The 27,652-nt window shown below is 31.0% G+C and overlaps 1 protein-coding gene and 1 long non-coding RNA gene across 2 annotated transcripts; one reads left to right on the top strand and one right to left on the bottom strand.

Annotated features, from left to right (window-relative positions):
• The first annotated feature begins 2,516 nt into the window (after window positions 1-2,516).
• LOC145581458 (uncharacterized) lies at window positions 2,517-3,569 on the top strand. The gene is made up of 3 exons (XR_014099629.1): window positions 2,517-2,536; window positions 2,878-3,144; window positions 3,304-3,569. It is a non-coding gene; the product is annotated as an uncharacterized LOC145581458 (long non-coding RNA).
• Window positions 3,570-12,236: 8,667 nt separating this feature from the next.
• Window positions 12,237-17,652, bottom strand: LOC145583424 (transcription factor bHLH19-like). Its single transcript, XM_081640666.1, has 5 exons — window positions 17,473-17,652; window positions 17,039-17,395; window positions 15,359-15,738; window positions 13,302-13,323; window positions 12,237-12,323 (listed from the first exon to the last, which is right to left on the bottom strand). The coding sequence occupies exons 1-5, from the start codon at window positions 17,575-17,577 to the stop codon at window positions 12,237-12,239; spliced, it is 951 nt and encodes a 316-aa protein (XP_081496792.1). The 5' UTR covers window positions 17,578-17,652.
• Between the last annotated feature and the right edge of the window lie 10,000 nt (window positions 17,653-27,652).

A 27,652-nucleotide genomic window follows, 5' to 3' on the forward strand; every position in this document is an offset into this window, starting at 1 on the left:
CAATTTCGAGCTTAAATTATATCCATCGGGATTATTCAGTTAATCAGGAGGGTTACTCGATTGGTCAAGAGTTATTTAGCAAGGCTTACCCGACCGATGTTTTGATGCGTGTCGACTACCCACACAGAAAACACATTGATTTTGTACACTTTTCCTCATGTTTCATATATATATATATGTAGTTTGTGACACGTAGTAAAGAACAAAATGATGAAGATGACACAGCCACCAGCGGCTATGTTAGCAGTACTGCCAATCTTGATATTATACTCGTATATCATTTTACTAATGTTGTTGACTTATACATAAAATTAAATATACACTTCAAAAAAATTAAGGACTATCTATTTTGTAACATTGTGGCTTGTTGCAATGAATCTAGAAGTATAAAAAGACACTGGTATCAGTGGTATGACGAGTTGGTGTGTTGGTGAATGTTTAATACCTTTTTTAAAAAAAATTAAAAAACATCAGTTCAATACTTCAATAAGGAAATAAAATTAAAATAAATAAACAAATTAGAAAAATAAAGCAAAAGCCAAAACTAAAAGAGATTGCCCTTGCGTTGCACGGGGGTTACAACTTACAAGAAGAGCCTCGTGAAGTCGTGAGGGGACGCGAGACAGCTCTACATGCTAACTCCTTGATCTGATGACAATTTGACATCATCATACTCCTAAAACATGATCTAAGTGTGCTCAATCGCAGTTTTCTTCCTTTCAACACTTTCTTTTTTAAGTACTCCTGAAAATTACTCTCTGTTACATTTATATTAATTGAATTAATCATTTATTATACTAGTAACTTTTTTTGTTTCTACAAATATTTGTAAATTTGTGTAGTTGTAATGAATTAAAATTAAATAATGTAATACAAATATATGATAAAAAAAAATGAATGGATATAAAATAAATAAATATACCATTTGGTTAAGTAAAAACTTTAATATATAATGTAACATTAAGAAAATATTGGAGGAGGCAAGTTTAGAACCTCATCCTTTTGTTCAAAATTAAAATACTTGCCATGCACAACAAACATAACCTTTTATATGTATTTATTTCGCAATATATTGATGTGTGATACGTAAAACTAAATAACTTAAAAAAGAAAAAAAAAATCCTTTACAAAATAGAAAAACCCCCATATACAATATTAATCGAGTATAAAACATATCCTTGACCTCAACCATTCTTAATACTATGTTAGAGGACCAATGAACTCAACCAAAATTTTAAGTTGATGATTGAGGGCCTATTTTAATTGACTGAATTGAGCTGAGCTGAATTGAACTGAACTGAAGTTATTGGAGTTGAACTGAACTGAAATGAAGTGAACTGAATATTTTATGAGAGAAGGAAATTAAGAATTGAATTGAACTGAACTGAAAATAATCTAAAGAGAACAGGTTCTGTGATTTAGAAATATGTTTAATACTCTAACAAATATTTAAGTCGAAGATTGTGATACGAAATGAGTAATTTATCTTCTTGTAACTTTTATGTTTCCTTCTTCTCATAAACTTCTTTTTTGTTTAACTACATTATGTTTATCAAGATATAAAATTTTGAAAGTGGAATTTGACGTATACTAAGACATATATTATTAACTATGTACTGTCCCATCTTTTTCATTTTTTTTCTTTTACACATCTTCAAATTAAAAAAAAAAAAATTATACTACTATTTGACTGTTAAGATTTTTAATTATATATTTATAAATGTCATTATGTGGTAAAATTTTAAAAACATAAGATTGAAGCCCTGTTCACTTCACCTTAAAAAAATAATATTAAGTAAAAATAATTTCAGTTAGTAAAAATAAATTCAGTTCAGTAAAATTAATTTCAGTTTAGTAAAAATAATTTCAATTCAGTAAAAATAAGTTCAGTTCAGTAAAACTACGTTATCTTAAAGAATAATTATAACAGAAAATCAGTAAAAATAATTTCAGTTCGGCAAAAATAATTTCAATTCAGTAAAATTAATTAAATTCAGCAAAAATAATTTAAGTTCAGCAAATATAATTTTGTTTCAGTGAGAGTTCAGCATAAATAAGGTGAAGTGAATGGAGCCTAAGTCTAACAAAACTTCACAAATAATACTCCTTTGTAATAATAATATGAAGTAATTTTTAAACAATAGGATAACTATTTTTTTGTTTGTTTACTTATGTTTTATTCGTGGGATAATGTTGTCAATTTTTTAGAGGAAAAAAAAAAAAAAAAAACCGATCCCCTTATAAAAAGAAACTAAGCTTCTGCAATAAAGTGGTCATAATCAAAGATTAACTCTTGCTTTTTCTCAACTCTTCTACAAAACATCTATTCATAATTTCATACGTAGTATTTTTTTAGCTTCCGCAGGTACAACTAATATCGATCTCCTTTTCCTTCATTGTAAAGTGATTTTCATTTTAATTTTAATATGAAGACTCTTTATTGATTTTCAATCTGGATTTTAAAGCTTGCAGAAAAGAGAAAGAGTGAAGACTTGTTAAATAGTTACGCAAAGATTTATAAATGGAAACATGCCGAGTAAGTTTTGTTTGTTTTTGTTGGATTTTATAGATTTTAATTTTGCAAGAAAGGTTTTCCTAAATAATTGGAACTTTATAGTCATGTTAATAGTGTAATTAAATAATCGACATAATAATAAAAACATACAGCAGGAAGGTATGAAATGTTGTTCAACGTATGTGAAGTAAATGCTTTCCATTATTATAAATACATTATGCCTCAAAATTTGCAAGATGTTTTTAGATGATATAGTGTGAGATTTCTTCTTACTACAATTTTGGTACACTTTTCCTCACATGTTTCATATATATATATATATATATATATATATATATATATATATATATATATATATATAGTTTGTGATACGTAGTAAAGAACAAAATGATGAAGACGACACAGCCACCAGCGGCGATGTTAGCAGTACTGCCAATCTTGATATCATACTTCCAGAAATCGTGTTAAAGGTATTCGAAGAGAAGAGCCTCTTGAACATCTTTTGTGAGAAAAGGAAAGGGGTTTTGACGACAATACTTAAAGAGGTAGAGAAGTATGATTTGAGTGTTGTTAATTGTAGCATTATTCCCTTTGACAATAAGGCCTTGGACATTACAATCGTTGCACAGGTAATCAAACCTTCTTCCATTTCCTTTTGTTACCAAATTTTATTAACTATTAATGCAACAATATACCACTTATAAATAAAGGAAAATATAACTGTTCTTTACTTGGTTTGAAAAGCTAGACAAAACCTAGCTTACCTATTTTGATTTTGATTTATGTAGATGGAAAGGGGGTTCAACCAGAAGATGAAAGATCTTATTAAAACTCTTCGCTCGGCTCTCCTTGTGGCTACCCCCTAATTATACTCTAAGGATCATTAATGGTGGACCAAATAAAGGTTGACGAATCATCGTAGCGCTGTGCAAATTTACTATATAATTTAGTATGCAATGGTTATGTTTAACATCTAACCAATGTAACATAATGGTAATGTTGTTGAGACTTAAAAGTGTTGCTTCAAAAAATAAGCAACACTTTGGAAGTTTAGAGTTGGAAAATATCGATCTGTGTGCTACATATATACTATGTATGTCCTTGTGTAACACTTTTGAAAGTCAATTATAATCTTGAGGAATAATAATGCAACATGTACTGAAGATGTACGAGACTAATATGATGCAAACAGGGCAAACCTAAATATGCCCGCTGCCTAGCCTAGCCCACGATAAAACCAGTCCAGCCCGTTATTGTCAGGGTTGGGGGAATACAAGGTCTAGGCCCGATAAATCCCTCTGCCTATTTTAAGGCCCATTTGAGCCCAATTTTTTCCTGTGGGCTAGCACATCAAGCATGATCCATGGACCAAAAGCTCAGTATAGCACGGCTCAACCCTTGCATTTTGTTTATAAATTCTATTATTCACATGATCTTGTTAGATTCGTTATTATATATATTTTCAAAATATCAACTTTTCATTTTTTTATTTATTGGTAATTAATGATATAAATACTACCTCCGTTAAATATTACGTACAACTTTGCAATATTTTATATCTCACAAATAATACCCCAAAATTTTTAAGCATATGACATTCGTCACCACTAAACCAAGTAAACTTTTTGTATATATTTACGAGTAGTTGCGTGAGACCAATTACAAGTTTACAACTCACATTATCAAAATACATACACAACCGGATGATCTTATTGTATGATCGTCAATGATTCTAATAATGACACTGATATTATTATCTTATGCTCACCCTATCCATGCCATCTTTTGTTTATTGGTTTAATTCAGTACAAAAAAATCAATTATTAAAGCGATGCTAATAATGCGGATTCCTTAATTATAAGTACCAAATTTAGAATGGTACATTTTTCAATTCATTGATTACTAAATTGGTAAGATTATCAACAATTTATTAGCTATGCTAATTAAAATGGCTCATTCTGTTCTGTAATAATCTCAGTCAATTTTAAGGATAAATGGAGTCCTTTCAATACAGCCCGACTCCGTCTTCAGAGAGCTTATCTTGTTGCACGACTGATGATCAAGACTTTGGCGAAATCGGTGTCGACGGAACTCTAGATCGTGGTGGCTTTGAGGCCCCTAAGGTGAACAAAGGTCGTGGGTGTAACAACAGGACTGGATCCATGGCTTTAAACTTTAGTTTGTTGAGTCAATAGACTCAATACCATGCAATTACGAAACGACGTAGAACAGACAAACTTAGCCAAAGATTCATTGCTCTCGCAAGTCATTCCTTGCTTTGAAAAGGTAACTAATCTGAATTTTCAATTGATTTTACTTCAATTCATAGTTGTAACTTGTAAGTTTGTAACACCTTGTTCACTATTCAATTGAGTACTCCCTTCGTTCCAGAATAATAGAGACGTTGGACTTTTTTTCACTATTCATATATTAATTTTGACTATAATTTTGTACTAACATAATAAAAATAAATTTTGTCATAAAATATGTTGTAAGATAGATATTAATATAAAGTTTCTAAATATACTGTAACTTTTATTATAATTTTTATAACAATAAGGTCAAACTATTTGGCATGTATTCAAAGATTAACGGTACCAGTTATTCTAAACCAGAGTGAGTATAATAATAATATTGTCAACTAATAACAACGAATTGAAAGACTGAATAACCTTACTTTTGGTAAAATGACTCGTGGATCTCTTTTTGATGTTTAAAGTACCTCCATCTATCCAAAGTAAACAACACTCCACCCAAAAGGGAGCTAATGAAATAATCTGAAGATGTACAACTAACCCTAGTTGATGCCTTAATGGTCTAAGAATATGAGTAGTATATGATCATAAAAATGAATGATCCCAAATAAAATGACACATTTTTTGTTCTAGATTGAAGAAGCAATCAAGTATGTGAAACAGCTCGAAGAACGTGTTAAAGACCTTGAAGAGAAAGCAAAGCCGTGAATTGTTGAATCAGCAACGCTGGTGAAGAGGACACATGAAAACAAAGAAACCGTGGATTTGCAGTCCAAGAATATTGCATTTCCAGAAATAGAAGCTAAAGTAAACAACAAGGATGTGTTGGTTAGAATTTATTGTAGGAAACAATATAGATTACTATTTACTACTACTAGAAAGGATATTGAACGAAATGGACAAGGTTCACTTGTCTGTCTATTATTTCTTTCTTTTGGGAATCATGACATGGATATCACTATAACCGCCAAGGTAACTATTTTTAATCATATTTGTTTTGTCTCGGTTTTATTACTCGATCTAGTTGAGAACATAATATTTTCATCTTTCTATTATGCACTGTATATCTCTAGGTGCACATAAAAGCATTTGTTATATTTTCCCCAACCACTCCTCCCTCAGTCCCTCACCCTCTTTATTTTTATCATTTGGAGGGAAATTATTAAAGAGCAAAAGTGATTGGGTGTCCAACAAATTACCCTTTAAACTTTGAAGCACCTATTTGACTATAGATTTTTTTTTTTTTTTAAAAAAAACACGGTAAGATTAATCGGGCCTTAGCTGAAGACTCCTATCACAAGAAACCTAGCTAGCAATAATCTAGAGGGGTAGGGGGCGAGACTTGTCGCTGGTGAGGATCAATCCTCGTACCTTGAGGATGCGAGGCGACCTCTTGTGTCGCTGCACCAAGAGGTCTCCCTCACCTATTTGACTATCTATCGTTAAGTACATCATGATTTATCTTAAAATTTCCAATTACTTTTTTGATTCAAAATAATTTGCAATATCAAACATGATACAGTTAATGTATGAGTTTATCTTTTAATAAAAATAATAAAAATTTATTAAAAAATTACAAAGTTGTTAATATCATGAAACTTGAAAGGCCCAGCTATCTCAATACGCCTTCGATTCTTTGGTTGGGGAGGAACCCATGCTTGAGATGATGCGGTCCTTGAATCTTTCGTGGCTGAGAGTTAGCAAGCTAAGCAACCTTTGCCTCTTGGCAGGAGGATAGGCAAACAATGCGATAGCTCCGATTAGAGCAAAACCCAAAATAGCATAACCAAATAATTGTTGTACCATTGCTTTAGCCCCAAGTCTTAAAACTTGGATGTGACATCATTTTTTGTAGTCCCCATTGAAAATGATGTCATCAAATTCTTGTTAAGACTCACTAATACTTGTCCAAATTTTATCATTTTAGCTCTAAGACTCAAATGTATGACATATTATTATTATTATTATTATTATTATTATTATTATTATTATTATTATTATTATTATTATTATTATTGTTATTATTATTATTATTTTATCTCTTTATATGTAGAAAAGTGTAAAATAAATAAATAAATAAATAAAAAAGAATAAAATTGAGTTGGGTCCCAATCTCAAGTCTTAAGTTAAGTCTTGGAATTTCAAGACTCAACTTGAGACTTGATTGAGATTTAAGAAGAAAAATGGGAGAAGTCTTAAACATAAGTATTAAGACTCAAGATGATGATGTCACCTTAAGACTTGGGGCTAAACTTGATCTAAGAAGTACTTACAAACATATTAAAAACGGGATGTTTTGTGTGCGACAAGATACACATGCATGTGTTCGCTTGTAAAACAACAAATTAATCCTTATAATACTGATTGAGTGACCCTTGTAATACTAATCGAGTAACCTCTGTAATACTAATCGAGTAATCACTATAAAACTAACAAAGTAATCCCCATGATATCTGGTCACGCCGTGTGACCAGCCACATATAAAAATTTATGTAAAAAAATTACAGAGTAATAATATATATACTCGTAATAAATTAGTAAAATAATTATAGTTATGCATAATTAATGAAAACAGTCAAATCATAGTTCATAATAAAACAAAGGGAATATTATTTAAAAACCACTATCATTACGAGTATGATATTAGTTAATCACCCTCTTCATTGATATACCGACATAAATTGTTACATTTTCGCCAGCAAACACTCCGAACTAATGTTGGATCACATGCAATTTCACAAGTTACAATTAAAATAACAACTAGTTTTGTGTCCCGTATACAAGGATTGTTTATTGAACTTTAAGATAAATTTTTAATCTATATGTCAAATTTTAAAATATATCATTGATACAAAATTAGTTAGGAATTGATGTGCTTTTGTGACAATTTGCTATTTAGTAGGCATGTAATGATGTAATGATTAATAATAATGTTGGTGAAAATGTTTGATTTAATTTAATACATTAAAAAAATAGCAAAAATTAAATAAAATAAAATAAATATTCAAATCTCGTTTGGTTGACCCGAACCCAAAACTTTTGGCAAGGGTTAAACATTTCTTGACTCGTAACCTGAAATAACCCAATCCGATATGACTCATGACTCGACCCTAATTGACAGGTCTACATAATAATAAAATTCTATTGAATTGTGAAATATTTTATTTTAACCGATTAGTATATATTATAAATGGACGTTTTACGCTTTAAACTACTTCCTTCACTCAAAAAAATATTATAATATAAAAAATAAATTTTTATGATAATTTTTTAGAATTATAATCTAATAATTTTTTTAAATAAAATTATAAATCAATTTGTACATCTAAAATATTGGTATTTTATTGAAAATAAAACTCTAAACTAACGATTTTATCCTAAAATTCTATCCAAACAGAATTATAAACTAACTTTTTTATCTTATGAAGTCGATTTAAATCTATCCAACGTGATGCGACACTTAGTGAAAAGTTGGAACGCCAAGTGTCGCTGCTTTGTGACCTAGCTAAAAGTTTAGCTTTATATATTAGTTATATGATTGGAGTTCTTATCTTATACAAGCACTTCGTAGGTTGATATATTCTATGATATTACTCCCTATCAAAACTGACACATCAGAGGTTTATATATGAATGGTCACATCGTGTAATCGGGATTACTTGATCAGGGTTACTCGATTGATTGGGAATTACTCGATCGGTTAATTACTCGATCAGAGATTATCTGATCAATGTTTTGGTATGTGTAAACCGGCCACACAGTGTAAATGTGTCGTTAGCCACACAAAAAACTTGCTATAGAATTTTTGGTGATAAAAGGAATGACAAAAGTAAAGTGAAATAATAATTAGCAATTAACTAGGGAATTAATTAAACAAGATATTACATTTAAAATTAACTTTGATTATTTTTTTACGGTGTATTGGGTAAAAAGTAAATTGTACGAAATAGGCGATTATGTTTGCATATAAGTTTCCAAGTTATCCAGAAATAGGCGATTATGTTTGAATATAAAGCTTTTGGTTGAGTTAATCCTTTAATATGTTGATGGTTGAGGCGCGGGAATATGTTATATACTCTATCAGTTTTAAGAATATGTTATATACTATATCAAAAACTATAAGAGAATATGCCTGATCCTTATTTATTCTTGTTTTGAACTCTTAAATTTTTTTTTTTTGAAACAAATCAATTCATTAATAAAGTCGTTCGTCATCTACAAATGAAATCTAAATTAACAAATACACAAAATTGAATCAGAATAGGGTTTCCTTCATCAAAGCTACGATCTTTGAAAAGATCATGCACTGTGGTACATCTCTCGTACACATCGTTGTAATATACAGTCTTTTCGGAGAGACGGTCTAACGATTTGTTGTAGTTGTAAGGATGATTCTCATCTAATTCGCCTGAATGCATTTGAAAACATGACAACCGTTGCGATACCGAACAAATCTATATCAAAGAACTGACAATTGGGGAAAAGATGATTACCTTTTTGATGAACCCTAACACACAAACAAACCCTAAACATAAACAAACAACTAAACTAACAAAAACTAACGACTCCACCATAGGGAGACGGACGAATATCTACACTACTTGTGTAGATTTATTGAAACCTAAATTACAAAACTAAATAAAATTAAGGGAAAAGAGGAATAGTCTAATTTTCGAAAAAATTAGACTATTTCTGACCTATACAGCCAAGATTTTGGAGAAACCCTAAAAGAGAGAAAAGGAGAGAGGCGAGAGACTCTTAATTTTACACAATATAAAATGACAAATTGTAGATATTATACAATTATAGCAAATATTTCTCAACTATTTTTAGCAGCCCAAAAAAAAAAAAAAATCTAAACAATTTTGGACATTCTAAATTGCAACACATAAGATATGTATCGTTATGTAAGTAATTTTTATGTATATATAGTTGACTTTTACTACTTGGTTCGATCAATTTGTGATTCGTTGGAGTTATTATATATTGTATGCAAATAAATGAAAACTTTGGAATCACAGCAAAGGAGCTTGTGCATAAACTAAGGATGGTTCTCTAAGCTAGCCTGCATCTTACAAATTGAAGTAATACATAGGCCTCTGGCAAAATTAAATGGAGAATCCTTTCACGTGCTTACAGTGTGTTTGGATTGAAGAAAATATAGGAAAAGGAAGGGAAGGGAAAAGGAGAGATGGAGTATTATTCATTTGGATAACAAATGAGAAAGGAAGGGAATTGAAGGAAAGAGAAATGAAGAGATTAAATTATAGGAAATTGATCCCTCTAACAATGGAGTGATTTGGAAGGAAAACTCACCATTCTTCCCTCCCCTCCTCTTCTTCCCCGTCCCCTTCGTTTCTTTCCCTTTTCTTTATCCAAACACACCGTTAATTTTTTTTTTATAGATTCGTGCTTAATTTATATGGAGTATTTTTTTTTAAGTGGAATATTTAATTTTGTATGTTTTATACTACATCCGTTAAATATTATGTGTAACTTTGAAATATTTCATATCTCACAAATAATACCCCAAAGTTGCACATAACATTTAACGGATATAGTATAAACATTCTATCGTCTTACTCTTAATTATGAGGAGTAGTAATGTTGCATATATATTATACAATTATCACTTAATTAAGGTTTTTTTTGAAAAAACTTTTTTTTTTTTTTGAACAGTTGGTTTTTTTTTTGTAATTCAACTAGACCTAGCAATTCTGACCCAGACCCAACAATCCGACCCGAATGACCCTATCCATGACCCGAATCGATCCGAAAATAGTGACCCGAAATTGACCCAAAACCCGAATTAACCCGACCGGAAGTGGAATTGACCCGACCTTAACCCGAAATGACCCGACCACAAACAACCCGACTCGAAGTTGACCCGAGACCCAAAGTTGACCCGAGACCCAAAGTTGACCCGATACCCAAAGTGACCCGACCTGTAACTTGAATTAATTGACCTAAATAGACTCGAAGCCCAAAGTGACCTGAACCAAAATTATATTATACCTTAAATGACCAGAATCTATTTAAGCTAAAGACTTGACCTTAGCAAACCGAAATAGAAAAAAATCGCAATCAAACTGACTTAATTTTTTTTATTAATTTGTAATGTGTAACAGTGTAAGTAATTTACATATTTTGAGCATTACTTTTCTCGATTTCTTCGGCCTTTTATCTCTATAAGTTATTAAAAAATCGTAAAAAGATTGAAATTTTAACTACTATTGTACGGAGTTTGTCCATAAGATTTAAAAAATTAACTAAAGCTCGAAATGAAAGTCACAATTCTCACAAGTCTAGAAAAAAAAATAGTACAATAATAATGCGTACATAACATAATGTTCAATACCAAATGAAATTACAAAATAATCTAAAGTCAAACAATTACTGTATTTCATGAAAAAATAGCCTTAATAAATATAGTGAGTTTCTCGTCAAAAAATATATAAATATATACGTAGTATATAGAGTTGAATTTAACCCAATGCATCGACCCGAATATGATCCGACCCGAAGTTGACTAGAAAATTGGACCCGAAGATTGACCCGACCCGAACTGACTCGATCCTAAATATTGACCCGAAACCCGACCCGGCCCGATTATCACTTGACCCGAAATCAACCCGAAACCCAAAATGACCCGACCCGAACTTGACCTGATAACTTTTTGACCTGAACTTGACCCGACCCGAAATGACCTGACCCATACCCGACCCAAATAACACATTTGCCAGGTCTAAATTCAACTATATCACAGGTCTTTGATTTAAGAAGGGGGAAGCAAATTAATCCCAAGCAAACAAAGTACCGCTTTCCAAGAAGCATCCTTTAATTATTTACGAGTAATAAAATACGGAGTATATATAAACAAAATTAAAACACTAGGCAGTAGGCCACTAGCTCTAACAATTTTATTCATTTAATCCAAATTAGCTGTAACAAAATTTAAATGTATCATCGGTGTTATGCATACAATTAGTTCTTTTGAAGGAAACAATAGTATTAAACGCCATATAAAAGTTTCAAGAACGAGAAAAGTACAAAAAAAATACAGTAAAAAATCACAAAAACAAAAGCTTGGGCACATTAATAAGTGCATGTTGTTTGAAAAGTCAATTTGTCTTCACATTAGGCCTCTTTATTCCTTCCAAAAAATATTTGTGTGCTGAGATTTTTTTATTAATTCTAGCACGTGGTAAATTACATATGAAGTACAGTATATATATATATATATATATATATATATATATATATATATATGTTTAGTGATAATTTACAGAAAATCAAACCCTGGATTTTATTTTATTTTTTTATTATTTTTTTATTTTTTTTAACTAAAGGGCCTTCAAGAAAAGAACACACACAAACCTTGGAATTTAAGATACATTGATGAGTACTTGGTGAATGAAGAGATCTGAATGACAATGGCATGGTTTTCCATACGCATGCTTTATATTTTAGACATTTTGGGAAATGATATGTTGGACTGCATTTCCCAAATGTTTCACCAGTGCCTGCGTGCTCATGTTAAATTCTGTGAATCGCTAAACGACGCCCACAAATTTATCACATCGCCCGCATTTAATGAATGAAATTACAATGTTACCCCTAGTGCCAAACCGCCAAACAACCGCCACTACTGCCCACCTCCGCCTAATAACCACCCTCACCACTGTCCACCACCACCCAACAACCACCCCCACCACAGTCCACCGCCGCCCAATAACCACCCCCCAAATGTCGCATCTCCACTGCGGATGACTAAATAATTTTTTTTTGCCGGAAAATGCTCCAACCGCCCTAAAAAAGCGATTTGACCATGGTCAAACCGCTCAGGCAATACGGTTTGACCGTGGTCAAACCGCCCAGGCTAGGCGGTTCAACCATGGTCAAACCGTATTGCCTAGGCGGTTTGACCGTGGTCAAACCGTTTTTTTTTTTTGGCGGTTTGACCACGGTCAAACCGCCTAGGCAATACGGTTTGACCATGGTTGAACCGCCTAGCCTGGGCGGTTTGACCACGGTCAAACCGTTTTCCCTAGGCTGTTTGACCATGGTTGAACCGCCTAGACAGGACGGTTCGTCTACTTTTCCGGCGAAAAAAAATAAAGCGGTGGTGGTGGTGATTTAAAGTGGTGGATGTTGTTTTACGTTGGTGGCAGTGGCGGTGGTGGTGTTGGGTGGTGGTGGTGGTGATTTTAAGTGAGGAGAGAGAAAGAGGTTAAGTTAGAGATTGGGGGTAATAACGTAAATTCATTCATAATTTGCGGGCGATTTGAGTAATTTGCGGGCGTCGAATAACAACCCCCATAATTCTTCACTTGCCTGAAATTTACGTGTCATGACAAATTGTTAGTAAATAAAACGTCAAACATGTGTTGAACTTCTCATATATGCATGTACTCCCTCCGTCCCCTTTTGATAATCCCTTATGGGCATTTTTCACGAGAATTAATAAGCACAAATAAGAATAGTTAAAGTACATTGGAAAAAGTAAATTGACATTGGGTATACAAAAAAAAGTAGAGAGAGAAAGTAATAAAAGTACATGGAAAAACAAAATTTACATGGGAAAGTTAAATTTGCACAAATATTGTTGCAAATTGGAAGGAATTTTGGTAAAAAATTAATATTAATGGTTGTTGGAAAAAGCAAATGAGGTGAACATTTTGGGACTAAAATTTGTCCATAAGGGACTATCAAAAGGGGACGAAGGGAATATGACAGGATTGACAATTTATAAAATTTTGAAATCTAAGAACCCACCTTAAGAAAGTAAGTCTGCAATGACAGTCTAAGCTAATTTTCTATCGAATAATGATATATCATATATGTAGCCCTAAGGGCTGGTAATAAGCATTTTCATCATTCCTAATTTGATACTCCTTATATGTAGCCTTAAGGGCTAGTATTAATTTAGAGATGCATAACAAAATCACGAGCAAGTCAATGTAGTTAATGTTATATTTTCATTTATTTTTCATTTTTAACTCCTTATATGTAGTCCTAAGGGCTATATAAAACATTATCCTTTTTTTAACAGTTTGCAATTTGATAATAAAGCATCCAGCTTGCAAATAATAATAATTGATGATATTGATTTCCTGGTGTTGGTAAAGGTAGTAATATATGGTGTATTTGGTGTGCAAAGAGTCAGATTGCATGAGGAAGTAGTAATGCAGTATTGTTATACATTTGTAAATGCCTAACAAATACTAAGATATTGAAAATCATTTGAAAGAGAGAGAAATGGGTAAGTGAGACCACTTTTAATTGTACCATTGAAAGCTTATATAGTGTCATTGATTATTTAGTGATGCTATATATACACATAGTTAGTACTACTGAATACATATATAGTACCAATATATACATACATAGTACTACTGAATATTCGATGGTATAATTTGATCATCACTCAATGGTACTATTGATCACTCAATGGTCGGTACTACTCTAAATTCAGAATATACATTTACGTTGTAATTACACTCTTACCCCTTGTTATGTAATTGTTTGTGGCAATAATCCCTAAATTTAGATGAACGATCTAATGGCACTTCCATTAACTCACATATTTATTTGACTAATTATTGTTTATTGCCAAATTATGTCCTAATTATTAGGTCTTCCTTATAGCCTATTAACTCTACTCTATACTCATTCAAATATTTTACTAATACACGTTTTAGTGGAGTAATAACTAAACCAATTAAAAGTTTAAATTGATGGTCGGAATTCGGATTAGTTTTTATACCCTATCAATTCAGATAAGGATTAATAATTGATACATGCATCTAACGAATAGCTATAAAACATTAAAAAAAAATAAAAATAGAAAATTAAAGCTATGCAAATTACAAATTTATATTAATGACATTAATAGAATAGTTTTTCACAATTAACATCCTAAACTATATATAAAGATTACTTTTTTATGGAGTATGATCTTAGTTCAATACTTATTATATGTATCATTTATACCTACATACTCCCTCGCTCGCTTTGCTACCGTAAAATGGACTAACTTTTTAATGGAGTCGTTTCAGAAAGTTCCACTTGTGTTTACTTTTTATTCTTCTTTAGGCAGCAATCCCTGTTGTTATTATATTACTTTTCATAGTTAGCTCTATTTAGCTTATCTAGATCGACTATGTTCTTTTGGACTTATTTTCAGTTTGTTTTAGTTCACTTCATCTTAATTCAGTTCACTTCAATTCAGAATAGTTTAGTTAATTAGTTTATCGCTTCAGTTTAATTCAACTCAGTTTAACTCACATGAACATGGCCTTATACAGTTTGACACTCATAGACTTTTTCTTATAACCACACAAATTTTTTAATGCATGCATTCTCTTACTATATTCACTTATTCTTAAACATACACTACTTTTTCAAGCACTCCTATAAACAAGAGTCTACGATGTGGGAGTCAATTAGTCAAACATTCTAACATAGAAGGAGTACGTATATAAAAATCAATATCCTAATTTAACATGAGTAATAGAAATCTTAAGTCAGACAAACATATCAGATTCATGATGGTGAAATTGATAAAGTAGATGAGTAGTATGTATATACCTTAGCAAGAATTGTGATATTGATGGCATAGCTTCCAAATGGCATGGTTTGGCAATTTAAAGTGGTTAAATTAAGCTTTCCAATTTCCTCAAGTAAATTTTGAATGAGGCCTTGATTCTTAAGAGAGTGAACCCTAATGAAGATATTGTTGTTTAAAACCTTGGCTTCAATTTCCAAGTTATCAACAGGATTCATAATTTTGTTGGAATATGGAACAGAATTAGCAGCAGCATCATCAAAAGTTTGCGTTTGTATGTTGTTAACAAGACAAACAGACTCCATTGTTCTCTTCGAAGTCTGTTCTTCCAAAACTTTGGCTCGATCTTCAAGTTGTTTTAGGTACTCAACTGTTTCGCCCAGGATTGATGCTTTGTCTGTCTGCATTGTTATTTCACAATATATTATACTCGCATACTATAAATAAGTTTGAGTTAAATTTTAAAAAAAAAAAAAAAAACATATTGGTCAATCTGGCTGTTTGTCAACTTAATTCACTAATTACTTTAACTTAAGAACATTTAACTTGATTCATTAAGTTAAATATACTAATTAAGTTAAATGTACTTGAACATAATATATTCATTAATTAACTTAGCTAGTAATTCATTTTCTATTTGAAAATAAATAAAAAGAAACTTTTAAAAATTGTCATTAACTAACAGATGCAAGTGTTAAAGAGTGAATATCAATCCCTACCTTTTAAAAATTTCAAGCAAAACTCTTATAAATAGTGTGTGGATTTTTATACCCTAAAAATATTTCTTTACTTATTTGTCTTTATTAATATTAACTGTGGAGTATCTTTTTTCGAATTCTCAAGAATAGTGTAAGAACCTTTATAACCCTAAAAATATATGTTCGTATACGTATTTTTCTAATCACAAAAACCAAACCGAAAGTGCTCTCTAGACATGACTAGTTATTACACGCGCGTCGCACGTGTTAGCCACCTTAGTAAAATTAAAATTGGGATACATCCTTTTTTTTCTTTTAAGGAAATACTTCCTTTATTCGATGTTACTATATTACTTCCTTTGTTTTATGTTTACCTGATATTATATATTTTCATTTAATTTGTAGCTAAAAATTAATGGTTTTTTCTGTAATATTTACACAAAGAGTATGAAATAATTAAATCAAGACTTTTTCTATGAAATCAAAAGAATTTGGAGGGGAAGTGTGAACAAATAGTTGATAAGATATTAGCCTGAATTACAAAAGAAAATCTACAACATCTTGTAGTTTTAGTTTTCTTTTTTGACAAAATATAACATCTTCTAGTTATTAATGATGAGTGTGTAATAATACATGGTTGGAGCGGTAATTGATTAAACTATATCTACGATTACCTACACTTGCCCCCAATTGAATTCCAATCTAAAAGAACAAAAAATATTTCACGATCACCTGTATTTAATCATAACAATTGAATAAATGAATTTATTTTCCCTCAAGATAAGAAATTTCCAATCCAAATTAAAGAAAAAGAATCCCTTAGAATTTGGCAAGGGGGTGAGCAATTAGATTTGACCAATACATACATAAATTAAATTCCCTACCTATTTTATGTGATGCTCATGATGAAATTTGTAGCTAGCAAAAGGTGCACCATATATACGATCTATAATTTTGGTTGCAAATTAACAATTAAATAAGTACTTTAGTATATGTTGTGTACCTTCTTGAGACCAGGAATTAGGGCAGAGAGAGCAATAAACCCTTGAGTCATCTTCTCCCTTCGCCTCCTCTCCGCAACTACATGCTCAATAGAAGTCAACATAACCCTCTTCTTATTATTACCATTACTAAGTTTAGGCTTTGTTTCAAACTCGGAGCTCCCGAAACATATGAGCTTCCCAGATGAGCTCCAACTACAATCAATACTCGGTGTGATCTTATTCGTCGCCTCCATAACAGGCTCGATATTGTTACTCAAGATCAAGTCTGGTGCTTGAAATATATCTTCGAATTCAAAGACATCGGAGCTCATCATCTTTTGACAATGATGCATTATTGATGTTGGATCTTCGTTCTCCTGTAAAGTAAATTAAACTCATTACGGAATATTCTATATGATTATTGGTTTAATCAAAGTAGGTTTACAAAACTTACAAGATCAGATAACCATTCTCCGGAAGACATTTCCATGAATTTGCTACAAATATATTTTTTATTTTTTTTAAAAAAATCAAAATTATCGCTTTTCAAGATGCACATGCGCAATAAATTGAAATCATATAAATTTAATGACTATTCCGCATTAACATGTCATGTTGAAGGGATTTAGGGATTAAATACTACGGATTCATAGCTTCAAGTAATTAATCAAGTACTGCTGAAAAGAAAAAAAAAAAGGAATTAATCAAGTATATAATTTAATTTAACAACCATTATTGAAGTTTGAAATTACAAAAGTAAGGGTTGGAAATGATGCTTACTTTGAAAAAGATGTCAAATTTGGATGTTGAATGGAAATGAAATTATGGATGATTTATTATAAAGTAGTCGTAAAATGCACTTTGGATTTGATTATTAAATTATATCGACTAAAAAAATAAACATGTGGGTTACTGCTTACATATACATGGTTGTTATGCCTACATAAGTAAATAGGCGTGTTGTAGAAAGTGGTCTTTGCTTGACCGTTCACAAGGGTTCGAGTAAATTGTGATTCTTCTTTATTTATTTTATTTTAGTTTATTTACTCCGTATTTATTTATACGCATTATTATTTATTTATTTATTAATTTTTATGGCATGGGTACAAAGAAAAAAGTTTGTTGATTGTAGCTTTTTATTTTGGTGTTCAGATTGAGCTTTCTTGATTTTTTTGATAATCCACTACCATCTTGAAGTTGATTAACTCAAGTTCCTCTAATTATTGCATATAAGCGTATTACTAAAAGCTCTCTCTTGATCTCGATGGATCTCCCTCCTCCCTCACGCATATTTTATGTGGCCCGGTTTGGCTAGGCTGCTGCCGTCGCCGCCATGCAGACACTACCTCGCCGGTTTCTTTTGATCAATGGCTGCATGTCCGGCCTCATGCTACCTTGGCTCGATGTTGTTGTTGTCGTTGACCATTGACGTACTATGTTGATTAATGAGTTGTTCAATGCTGCTACCCCCTAACAAACGAGTTATGTTTATCAAGAACATAAATTGAGGCTTCATCATTTGAGCATGTTGGGCCTAGTAAGGTTGGAATTGATTTTGGACTGGGTTTTAAGGTTTAATGGGCCTCCATTTTAAAGGTCTACTGATTCTTTAGTCCATTTCCAAATTTAAAAATCTGACTTGTATTTTTCAATTAATGGGTATTTTATTTTTGGAGAAACACCGATTAGATGTCTACAGCTTTATTACAAGTAGATGTCTTAGACCCAACAATTTTGGTATTTTTAGGGCTCATTTGTTGAACCGGGAAATGCAAATTCCTTGAAAATTTATATTCTCGTGTAATTGGAATTTCTAAGAAATGCTAAATTGTGTTTGAATAACCATGGGAAGTTTCACTTACTTAGGTCTCCTTAGGTAATCCGTAATTATAAGTAAATACCTACTTTCTTAAAAAAAAAAAAAAAAAAAAAAAAAAAAAAGTAAATACCTACTTCCCATGAATTTGTCAGCCAAACAACTCCAAAGAATTTCGTTTCCTAGGAATTTCAACTTCCCATGTTTTTATTTGTCAATCAAACAACACTTTAGTACTGTTCTTTAACCATATACTCCGTCATATGTTGATTAAATATAGTTGTGTGAGATTCCATCACGTTGCAATATCAAAGAAACAAAATACTAAGATTGTGTTTGTTATTGCCATAACTCTTGGTCCCATATTATTTTTCTATCAACTAATACAAATAGTTTGTTTGTGCAATGTGCATGATGTAGGATAGACTTGATCGAATATCCGACCACACTAAATTATCTGTGTTCAACTGCTCCATAACACATATTTTGTCGATAATTTGAAATGGTTAAATATCGACCCTACATCCCAAATATGGATGCACCACTTCTAAAGCAAAAACTCGTGAACAATGATTATTGAGCAAAGATAATTAAACTCCCCAAAAAGACAATAGCACAAAAAATATACAGCTAATAAAACGGAATTTGAAGTAATCTAAGCTAACATAGTTGCCAAAATTTTATGGAAATTTTTTACATACTATACAATAATTTCTGAAAATGAACCCAATTTTTGTTCTGTTGGCTTCTTTGTGATAGAGACTATATATAACTATGTACGAGACAAAAATATTAGGAGAGCTGGCAATTTGTCGAATTTAAGTTGTTTACAAAAAGAATTCTTTGATCTTTCACTATATATGAAACAAAACAAAAATAATTGGTTCCACATTGAAGATAGATCACGTAGTTCGAAATCAACCTGAAATGATGCTAAAAACTTTTCAAATTTTCATATTCATTCGTTTGGAAGTTTTAAGCAATTTGTATAAAATAATAGAATAAGACCTCACACGAAAGATCCCATATCAAATTGCTCAATTTATTTCCTTATATTATGCAAGGTTAAACTGAGTATTCGTTACGTTTAGAAAATTAGTTACTTTCAAAAATTATAGTAACGTCGTCCAAGATCACACATCATACTTCATGTTGTCGATTAATTACCAAAGGATCAATTTTTATTTCTAATTGAGTTGGAATGTAAATTCCTTGAATAATTTAATTTATAGTTGAACTTTAATTTAAAGATTTTGATATTGCATATGTGATATGAAATGTTTTTATTTTTCAATATACTTAGCTCTATATTTAGGAATGCAAAGAAATTTTAATAATTTTTGCACGGACTTTAAGTTAGGGACTTATTGCTTGCCATTTTTAATAATCTTTAGCTACTAGCTTGACCATTAGAGTTCTAAAATATAATTTGTTTGGAAAAACACTAGCCAAAATAGAAAAAATATAAAAATGTTAATTTATAAGGAATTGAGGCTCATTTAACACGTTATGAGAGGGATCCACAAAATACTTCTAGTGTAGGTATTAATTCCACGACCTCAAACTTAAAAGGTTTGTTGCTTACCTCTAGACCAACACTTTATTGGTACTTTCATCAACATAATACTTTGCAAGTTATAAATATCTATTATAGGATAATTTATAAGTTAATTTTGTCTAGTTAACCTTGTTTGATGGTTTTTGCTATCTTTTAAATTTGTAACGATTTTGGCTTCTTTTTTTTCCTTTAATTTACTCCATACAGAAACTGGTTTTCTTTTTCACTCAAGTCAAAAAATATATTCACATGATCCATTAATATTTGTCCTACTTTTCTTACTAATTATTTTAACTTTGAATTAATCTCTCATATAGCAAATAGTCATACAAGATCACAATTTTACTTTCACATCCATTATATTTGACCCTATTAGCAATATAACATCAACTCCTCGAGTACTAATTTAAAAACAATTTTACCTTAACGGGGCTAACAAAAAAGATGGAAGAAATAAGATACTGAATAGCGAGTACCAACTAGTGCCAACCACCCCAAAACAAAATAAGTATACTTACCACCAAAATCGAACTTAAAAGAGCCATAAGGAGCCCAAACTGAATTGAAAAGGACCAATGAGGTTTCTAGAAGAGACTGACCAAACTAGAAACAATTATTGATGTTGGCTTGGTCCCAAAATTCCAATCAATATATATTATGCCATTTATAGTTTTGATAATTTAAACTTTTCAATTTTTGTAATGTTCATCTGAGTTCCCTCTTGATTTAAGTTTGATAGTATGCCATAGTTTTGATTTAATTCGACATCAAGTTATACTCCATTCATTCCTATCCGAGAGAGGTAAAATGGATCGGAGTTAAGTGAAGAAGTGAAATAGTGACTAGTGAATGGGACGAAAGAAAGTTGAATTGAAGATGGGCTAGGGATGGTCCCCTACAGGCTACAACCCATATACATTGCAACTATTAACTCCTGACTCAGTTGGACCACTTTATTTTATGGGTCCAATTATCTAAGCTAGCACATTGTGTGACCAGCCCTACACTATGTTTCTTTGTCAGATGGGCCTCTTCAGTCTTGAGCACTTATTTTAATTGGATTTCCTCATTTCTTAACAGCTTATCCAACTTCTCTCCTCCACTACACTATAAGAGCTGTCAAATCGGGTTTACAATATGTTATATTGGATGATGCAATGGTTCGTGCGAGATCATTATATCTATATTTATGGATTAAATATGAATACAATTATAGTGATTTTTTATCACCTTCTGTTTTATCAACTTATAGTGGTATATAAATTTTATTGATTACCTTTACGATCAGATATCCTGAATTTTTAATAGAAAAGGGCACTTTTAACCAAAGTAGCTAATAGAATTGTCTAAACTTGGTAAGGACACTACTTTTGACTACAGATGAAATATTCTATATCTGTTTTGGAATTTAGGTCACTCAATTAATTGACTAAACTTTATATTTATAGACAGATTCGGAGTACTTGTGAGCAATAAAATCTGTACTTGGAATAAGATAATTGCTATCAACTTGTAATGCCTTACTTTTGATGTCTATAACGTTGAAAAATTCTTATATGCACCTAGAGTTAGGTGCATTCAAAAAAATTAATCTGCTCAAAAAAAATAAATAAATAAAAAAATAAATAAATAAAATTGAGGAAGCTTTATTTAGCTTTGAGTATACCTATCTTTATATGCACTTAGCTTCTTCTTTTTTGAGGAAATGTATGTGTGCACTTAACTTGGTATCAGCCATGTATGAGTGGAATTACCAATGTACCCATAATAAAACTAATTAAGCCTCACCCATACTTTGTGAGCTAGCTAATTTATGAATCTATTTCAAATAATATGTAAAGGAAAAATTATATGAACAAAGATATAATATTCAAAATAATGATACTGTACTAACAACCAAATCTATTTCTAGATTAAATTGCTAATAATAAAATCAAATCAAACTTTTCTACATATCAATGGCATCATCATAGATTCATAATGCTAGTCCAACATTTTAGTAATTTTTTGTCATGACATTACTTAGGAGATCTATGAAATGTTTGGTCGTACAATTTTCACATTTTAAATAGTACCTAATTTGGCATGCTAGCTCTTGTCTTTTGATGATTTTTCTTTATTCTCTACTGAATTTAGAAAATTGCACATGTGGAACGGTCGAAGGCTGTAAGGATCCATTACAAGATTATGGTGTTAGTTACATTAAAAAAAAATATTTGCTTTCCTTTTTATTCGGAAATTATTCAGTACCATTAAACAAAACACACTATCTAATATAAACGTAATCCATTCATTAAAATTATTGTTTTAAGAATTACTTTGTAAATAATTCATAAATATTGCATTATTATACAACAAGAAAATATCATGTTTTCTTTTGCATTGCAAATAAATAACATAATCCTTAACTTTTTTTTATAGCATTTTTCAAGTTCTTAATTAATTATTTGTTGAGTTATATTTATGGGTAATTTACGTGCTTTATATTATTGTCTCTCTCACTTAATTTTCTCGTCTCCATCCTTATGTGACAATATGTCCCAAACGGATGAAATAACAATGAAGGCTGGAGTTTGAGATGGAGGAGAAAGAGCGACGAGCCCACGATCGACATAAAGCACATAGCATTGTTAAACAGGTTAGGTTTAAGTATACCCTTTAATTTCTTTTGGACTTACGTACGTAGCTTACATGCATTAAAATAAAACTAACCTAATTTAAGGCTCTAGTGTATTAAATTGGTGAAGTGGCCTGATCATACATGTATGAATCTTATAATATATATATAGTAGAGCAGTAACACCAAGTCGATGAATAAGCTATGATTTCAGAGTTGGTGCATAAATATTCATCTGTCACTGCCAACATTTATAGAACATTACTAACACCCACACATATAGTTGCCCTGTTACCCAATTCACCGGCTTCCTTCACTTATTATTATGATGTTGATACCCCATCTTCAACTTCTGCTCAAACTCAGGTACTCAGCCTTATAATATATTATACATAATCTCTTACTTCATTCATTATTACTTAGGTCACTATCCTTATTCTACCTACAACAACCCAATATATATGTTACCCAACTATATTTTACTCTTTGTAGTATACATTAGTACTTTTTACTGGTTCAATTGTATTACTTGGTTAGATAATGTCAATTTTTTGTCAAACAATGATCAACCTATTTTGAATAGCTATTTGTGGCCATCCAAAGCTACCGTCTCGGCCCTTAACTGTTATGTTTGACTAGTTACGGTCTAAAACGTTGGATTTTGACGTGTAATTATCACCAAGCTAAGTGTTATGGAGAAATTAGTTCTAGGTTTTCATTGTGCTCTTTTGTCTATATTCAAGCTTTTTCTTCGAGCTTCTAATTCTGATCCATCCTTTTGTATGTTTTAGGGTCTATATATATCTCTTTTCTTAAATTTATTAGAATTTTATTTAAAAAAAAAAGGACATATTATACAGCAATATAACACGTATCACTTTACCTGCTAAAGTTGGTTAGCAACCATCAAAAGCTAATTAATGACGAAAATTAAATTATTTATAAAGTATAATCATAAGGGTGACTTGTTGTGTAGTGGACCGTCCAAATGTATTATATTTTTGACAAATTTTGAAATTTAAATTAATGTGAGCACACTCTAAGTGGCTGTAACGATCAAACATTGCATGCATGTCATGAACATGAATATATTTTTCTTTCTTTATGAGCTAAATGTACCCAATGAACATACCATGCATGCGTATTATTTCCATTCCCTTATATAAACCCCAATAATCCTTATCGGCCTAATTATTGTACTGTGTTTTAGCCACGGGCAGAGAAGTTTGCAAGTTGTTAATGATTTATTTTGTGTGAAGCTAGTATAATCTAGCTTAGGTATTTCATATTGCTTGTTTGGTGGCCTGGCTTAATTAGTTGAGCAAACAAGAGATGAAATGACTTGATTAGTTCTAATGATTTGATGGTATTGTCATCGTAGTTGATTATACTATATGTCATGCATTGAATTATAACTAATGCTTGTATTAGTTTTTATATGATCCATGTTATTAAAGAAAGGATTGGAAATTGGGTAGGTCCCACGATGTGCATGGTGGTGGGAGGTAGATTAAAATGCACTGGTGGTTGCTTAAGGAAACCTTATGATATCTTGTACTGCTCTATAGTTTTGACTACGAATTTTTTTTTTTTTTTGAAACCAGACTACGAAATTTAGTATTAATGAAACTAGCTGGTCTTACCCAACCCGGCCCCTAGCTAGCTTTTGTATTAATCTAAAATTTTATACTTCGTACTGTTAATAATGTAATTAAGTGTGTGAACATTATTATGTGTTTCACGTTAAACGATAAAGTATTTTCTTTATATTACCCAAATGGACTACTTCTCTTATTGTCAATTGAGTTTTATATGAAACTTTGTTTTAGACTCTATTAGTGATGTTCTCTCCTTCATTTCCATCTTATTTATTTTACATAACAGAAAACTTTTATTGAAAACTCTTTAACATATATCATTAAACAAAGGAACAACCTTCAATTCGATTATACATTCAACCATTGATTAATCTTGTCATGATTCATGTATTTGTTCAAAAAATTTGTTTAGTGAAATTTAATTAATAGTGAAAAGATTATGATCGATTACAAAATGGATAATAAACAACTTTAATAATAATTAATTAAGTTATTATGCTCAATACAAGTATTTGAAAAAAGAAAAACTCTTGTACGTAAAATATGATGATACTATCATGTACGAGTCTGTATAGTATACTAACTAATATACTTTGTATTTTAACCCATAAAAACGAAGAAAGCTATGAGATGACATTGAATATACAAATTTGTTAAAGAAAAGATAGACGACCACAAATTAAAGGGACCAAGCTTGTAAAAGCAAAGGCTCAGCACTAATGTGATGTCTAATGATGTCGATCTTGGGCAATCAAGAGCTTGACTCTACTGTACGGAGTTGTTGAAATTTTTGACATGGATGAGATATCGAGGAACGTTTCGTTGGTAGAATCTAACCAATCAAACAAGCTAAGGTCCTTCGTTAATACTTCCTCTGTTTTTTTTTTAGTTGACACCTTTCTATTATCACGCTTGCTAATGCATATTTTTAACGATTAATATATCTAATTATCAACATTGTAAAACTATAAAAAGTGGATATTAATAAAAAAAAAATACATTGAAACGATTCAAATAAGATCCCACATGAACATATTTTATCATATCTATATATAAACCACAAGAGTCAAAACGTGTTGTGTGAATAGTGTAGAAGTCAAACGGTGTCAACTCAAAAAAACGAAGGAAGTATAATTTAACTCATTGTTTGATCAATTATAGTCTTCTCTTGTCTATTTCACGTCCATTCGAATGATCGAGAGTCTGAATACATACAAATTTATCAAATTTTTACTTGGATAAATTAATTACAATAATATTACCATTGATTAGAAGAAAGAAATTCTTATTGTTAAATTTTTGTAGACTAATTTTTGTCTATAAATCTTTTCTAATCACTTCCTCATCATATAATGTGTCAGAATAATGTGTTGCAAGTATATAAAAATAGAGAAAAGAAGTATAGTTGTTATCCTCCCTCCTATATTTCAATGGGGGATGAATGATTTGTATTTCTTGCTTGATTCCTAGAGTAGCAAATATCTTTGTTTGTTAGAAATTAAAAGTAGTACCATGTATGTTACTGTATATATTAATACTCTGTTTTATCTTTATTTATATGCTAGATACTAAAATTTTTGTCTTGATAGAGAGATTTGAACTCGTTACCTTTGTGGCTCTTGATACCATGAATGGAGGACAACTCAATTAAAAACTTAAATTTATAGTTAAAGCCGAAGATCGGTTTATATACATATATATATGAGTCAATTCTTTGTTTTGTTTTGTTTTTTTAGTGTATTCAACCCGAATTTGTGATTGTCGAAGACATATGATCAATAATAGTCAAATTAATCGGTACGAATTGGATTAAATTTACGTAGTAAAATAAAATAAAATCAAATAATCGTATAACTAGTTTTATAGTGTTGCTCTAGTCTCAAATCGAATAGAGCAGTGATATATACATCAGGTGCTTATTAGGCTGTAGGCCTGTATAGTACGCAACTTTGTCCATGCAATAGTGATCGCCATTCACCAACCACAGTGCTATTGCCCCTAGTCAAGCTAAGGCCTCTACAGCTACGTAATACTGTTTTAAGCTTATTAGTTGAAGAATAATTAATTATTCTTGGGGAGTTAAAAAATCTTTTTGCACTTGCAACTTTGCAAGTATAGGTGTTATTAAGCATTTGAGACTATGTAATTTTGAACTTAATTCAATTTTCATGAGGCTAGCACAACAAGCTCGACTTGAGAAGTTGGTGAATTTATTAAAGTTGAACGTACTCTAAAAAGGAAGCTCGAAATAGCTTCAACTTTGCCTGGCCTCCTGTTCTCATGCACGCAAGAAGTGTAATAACGAGCTAAACTTGACTGCCTAAGCAACCTCAACTTCGATCTTATTAACGTCCATTCTTATATTACAAGTAGTTGTGAGGAGGCAAAATAATTGAGATATATAGTCCAATTTAAGAGAATCCAATTGCATGTAATGGAAGACATTTATATTATGCATGAAATTATGATTGATAAGGATGTCCATAATCTATAGTAATCCATGCCCCAAGGGAGCTTCTCCTAATAATCTGTCTAATATAAATAACGCAAACTATGCATGAATGTCCCAGTGGCCAGTGATGTGTATAATATCTACTTGCTTGTTGAAATTGATCATGACACTTCTCCACTAAACATTATATTTGGGGTCATGAATTTATCGTGTTTCAATTTCGCGGCAGGACTATTATTGTTTAGTCTTTTTTAAATTTCTTGGTAATGCAATAATTAGTGTATTTCATCTCAAATACTATTTTAAGTGCGGCATACTTTTATTGTTCCATGCTTTTTAGGATTTTTCATGCACCCAACAAAAGGGTTTATTTTTAAAAATTTACGTCCAAGGTTATTATGTATTAATATAAAAGTCTAATTGTTGCAATTAATTTGAAATAAAAGAAGAATTTACATGTAGAGTATCACATTTTAATTTTGCCACTAGTCCATATGGAACATTGACCAATTATATGGCATGGTATTGCTTACAAATATTACTTCATATATATAGCGACTAAGATAAGGAAGACGGACATACATTGTATGCAA

The sequence above is a fragment of the Chenopodium album genome, chromosome 15 (assembly GCF_948465745.1).
Source record: "Chenopodium album chromosome 15, dcCheAlbu1.1, whole genome shotgun sequence".
Taxonomy (NCBI): Eukaryota; Viridiplantae; Streptophyta; class Magnoliopsida; order Caryophyllales; family Amaranthaceae; genus Chenopodium; species Chenopodium album.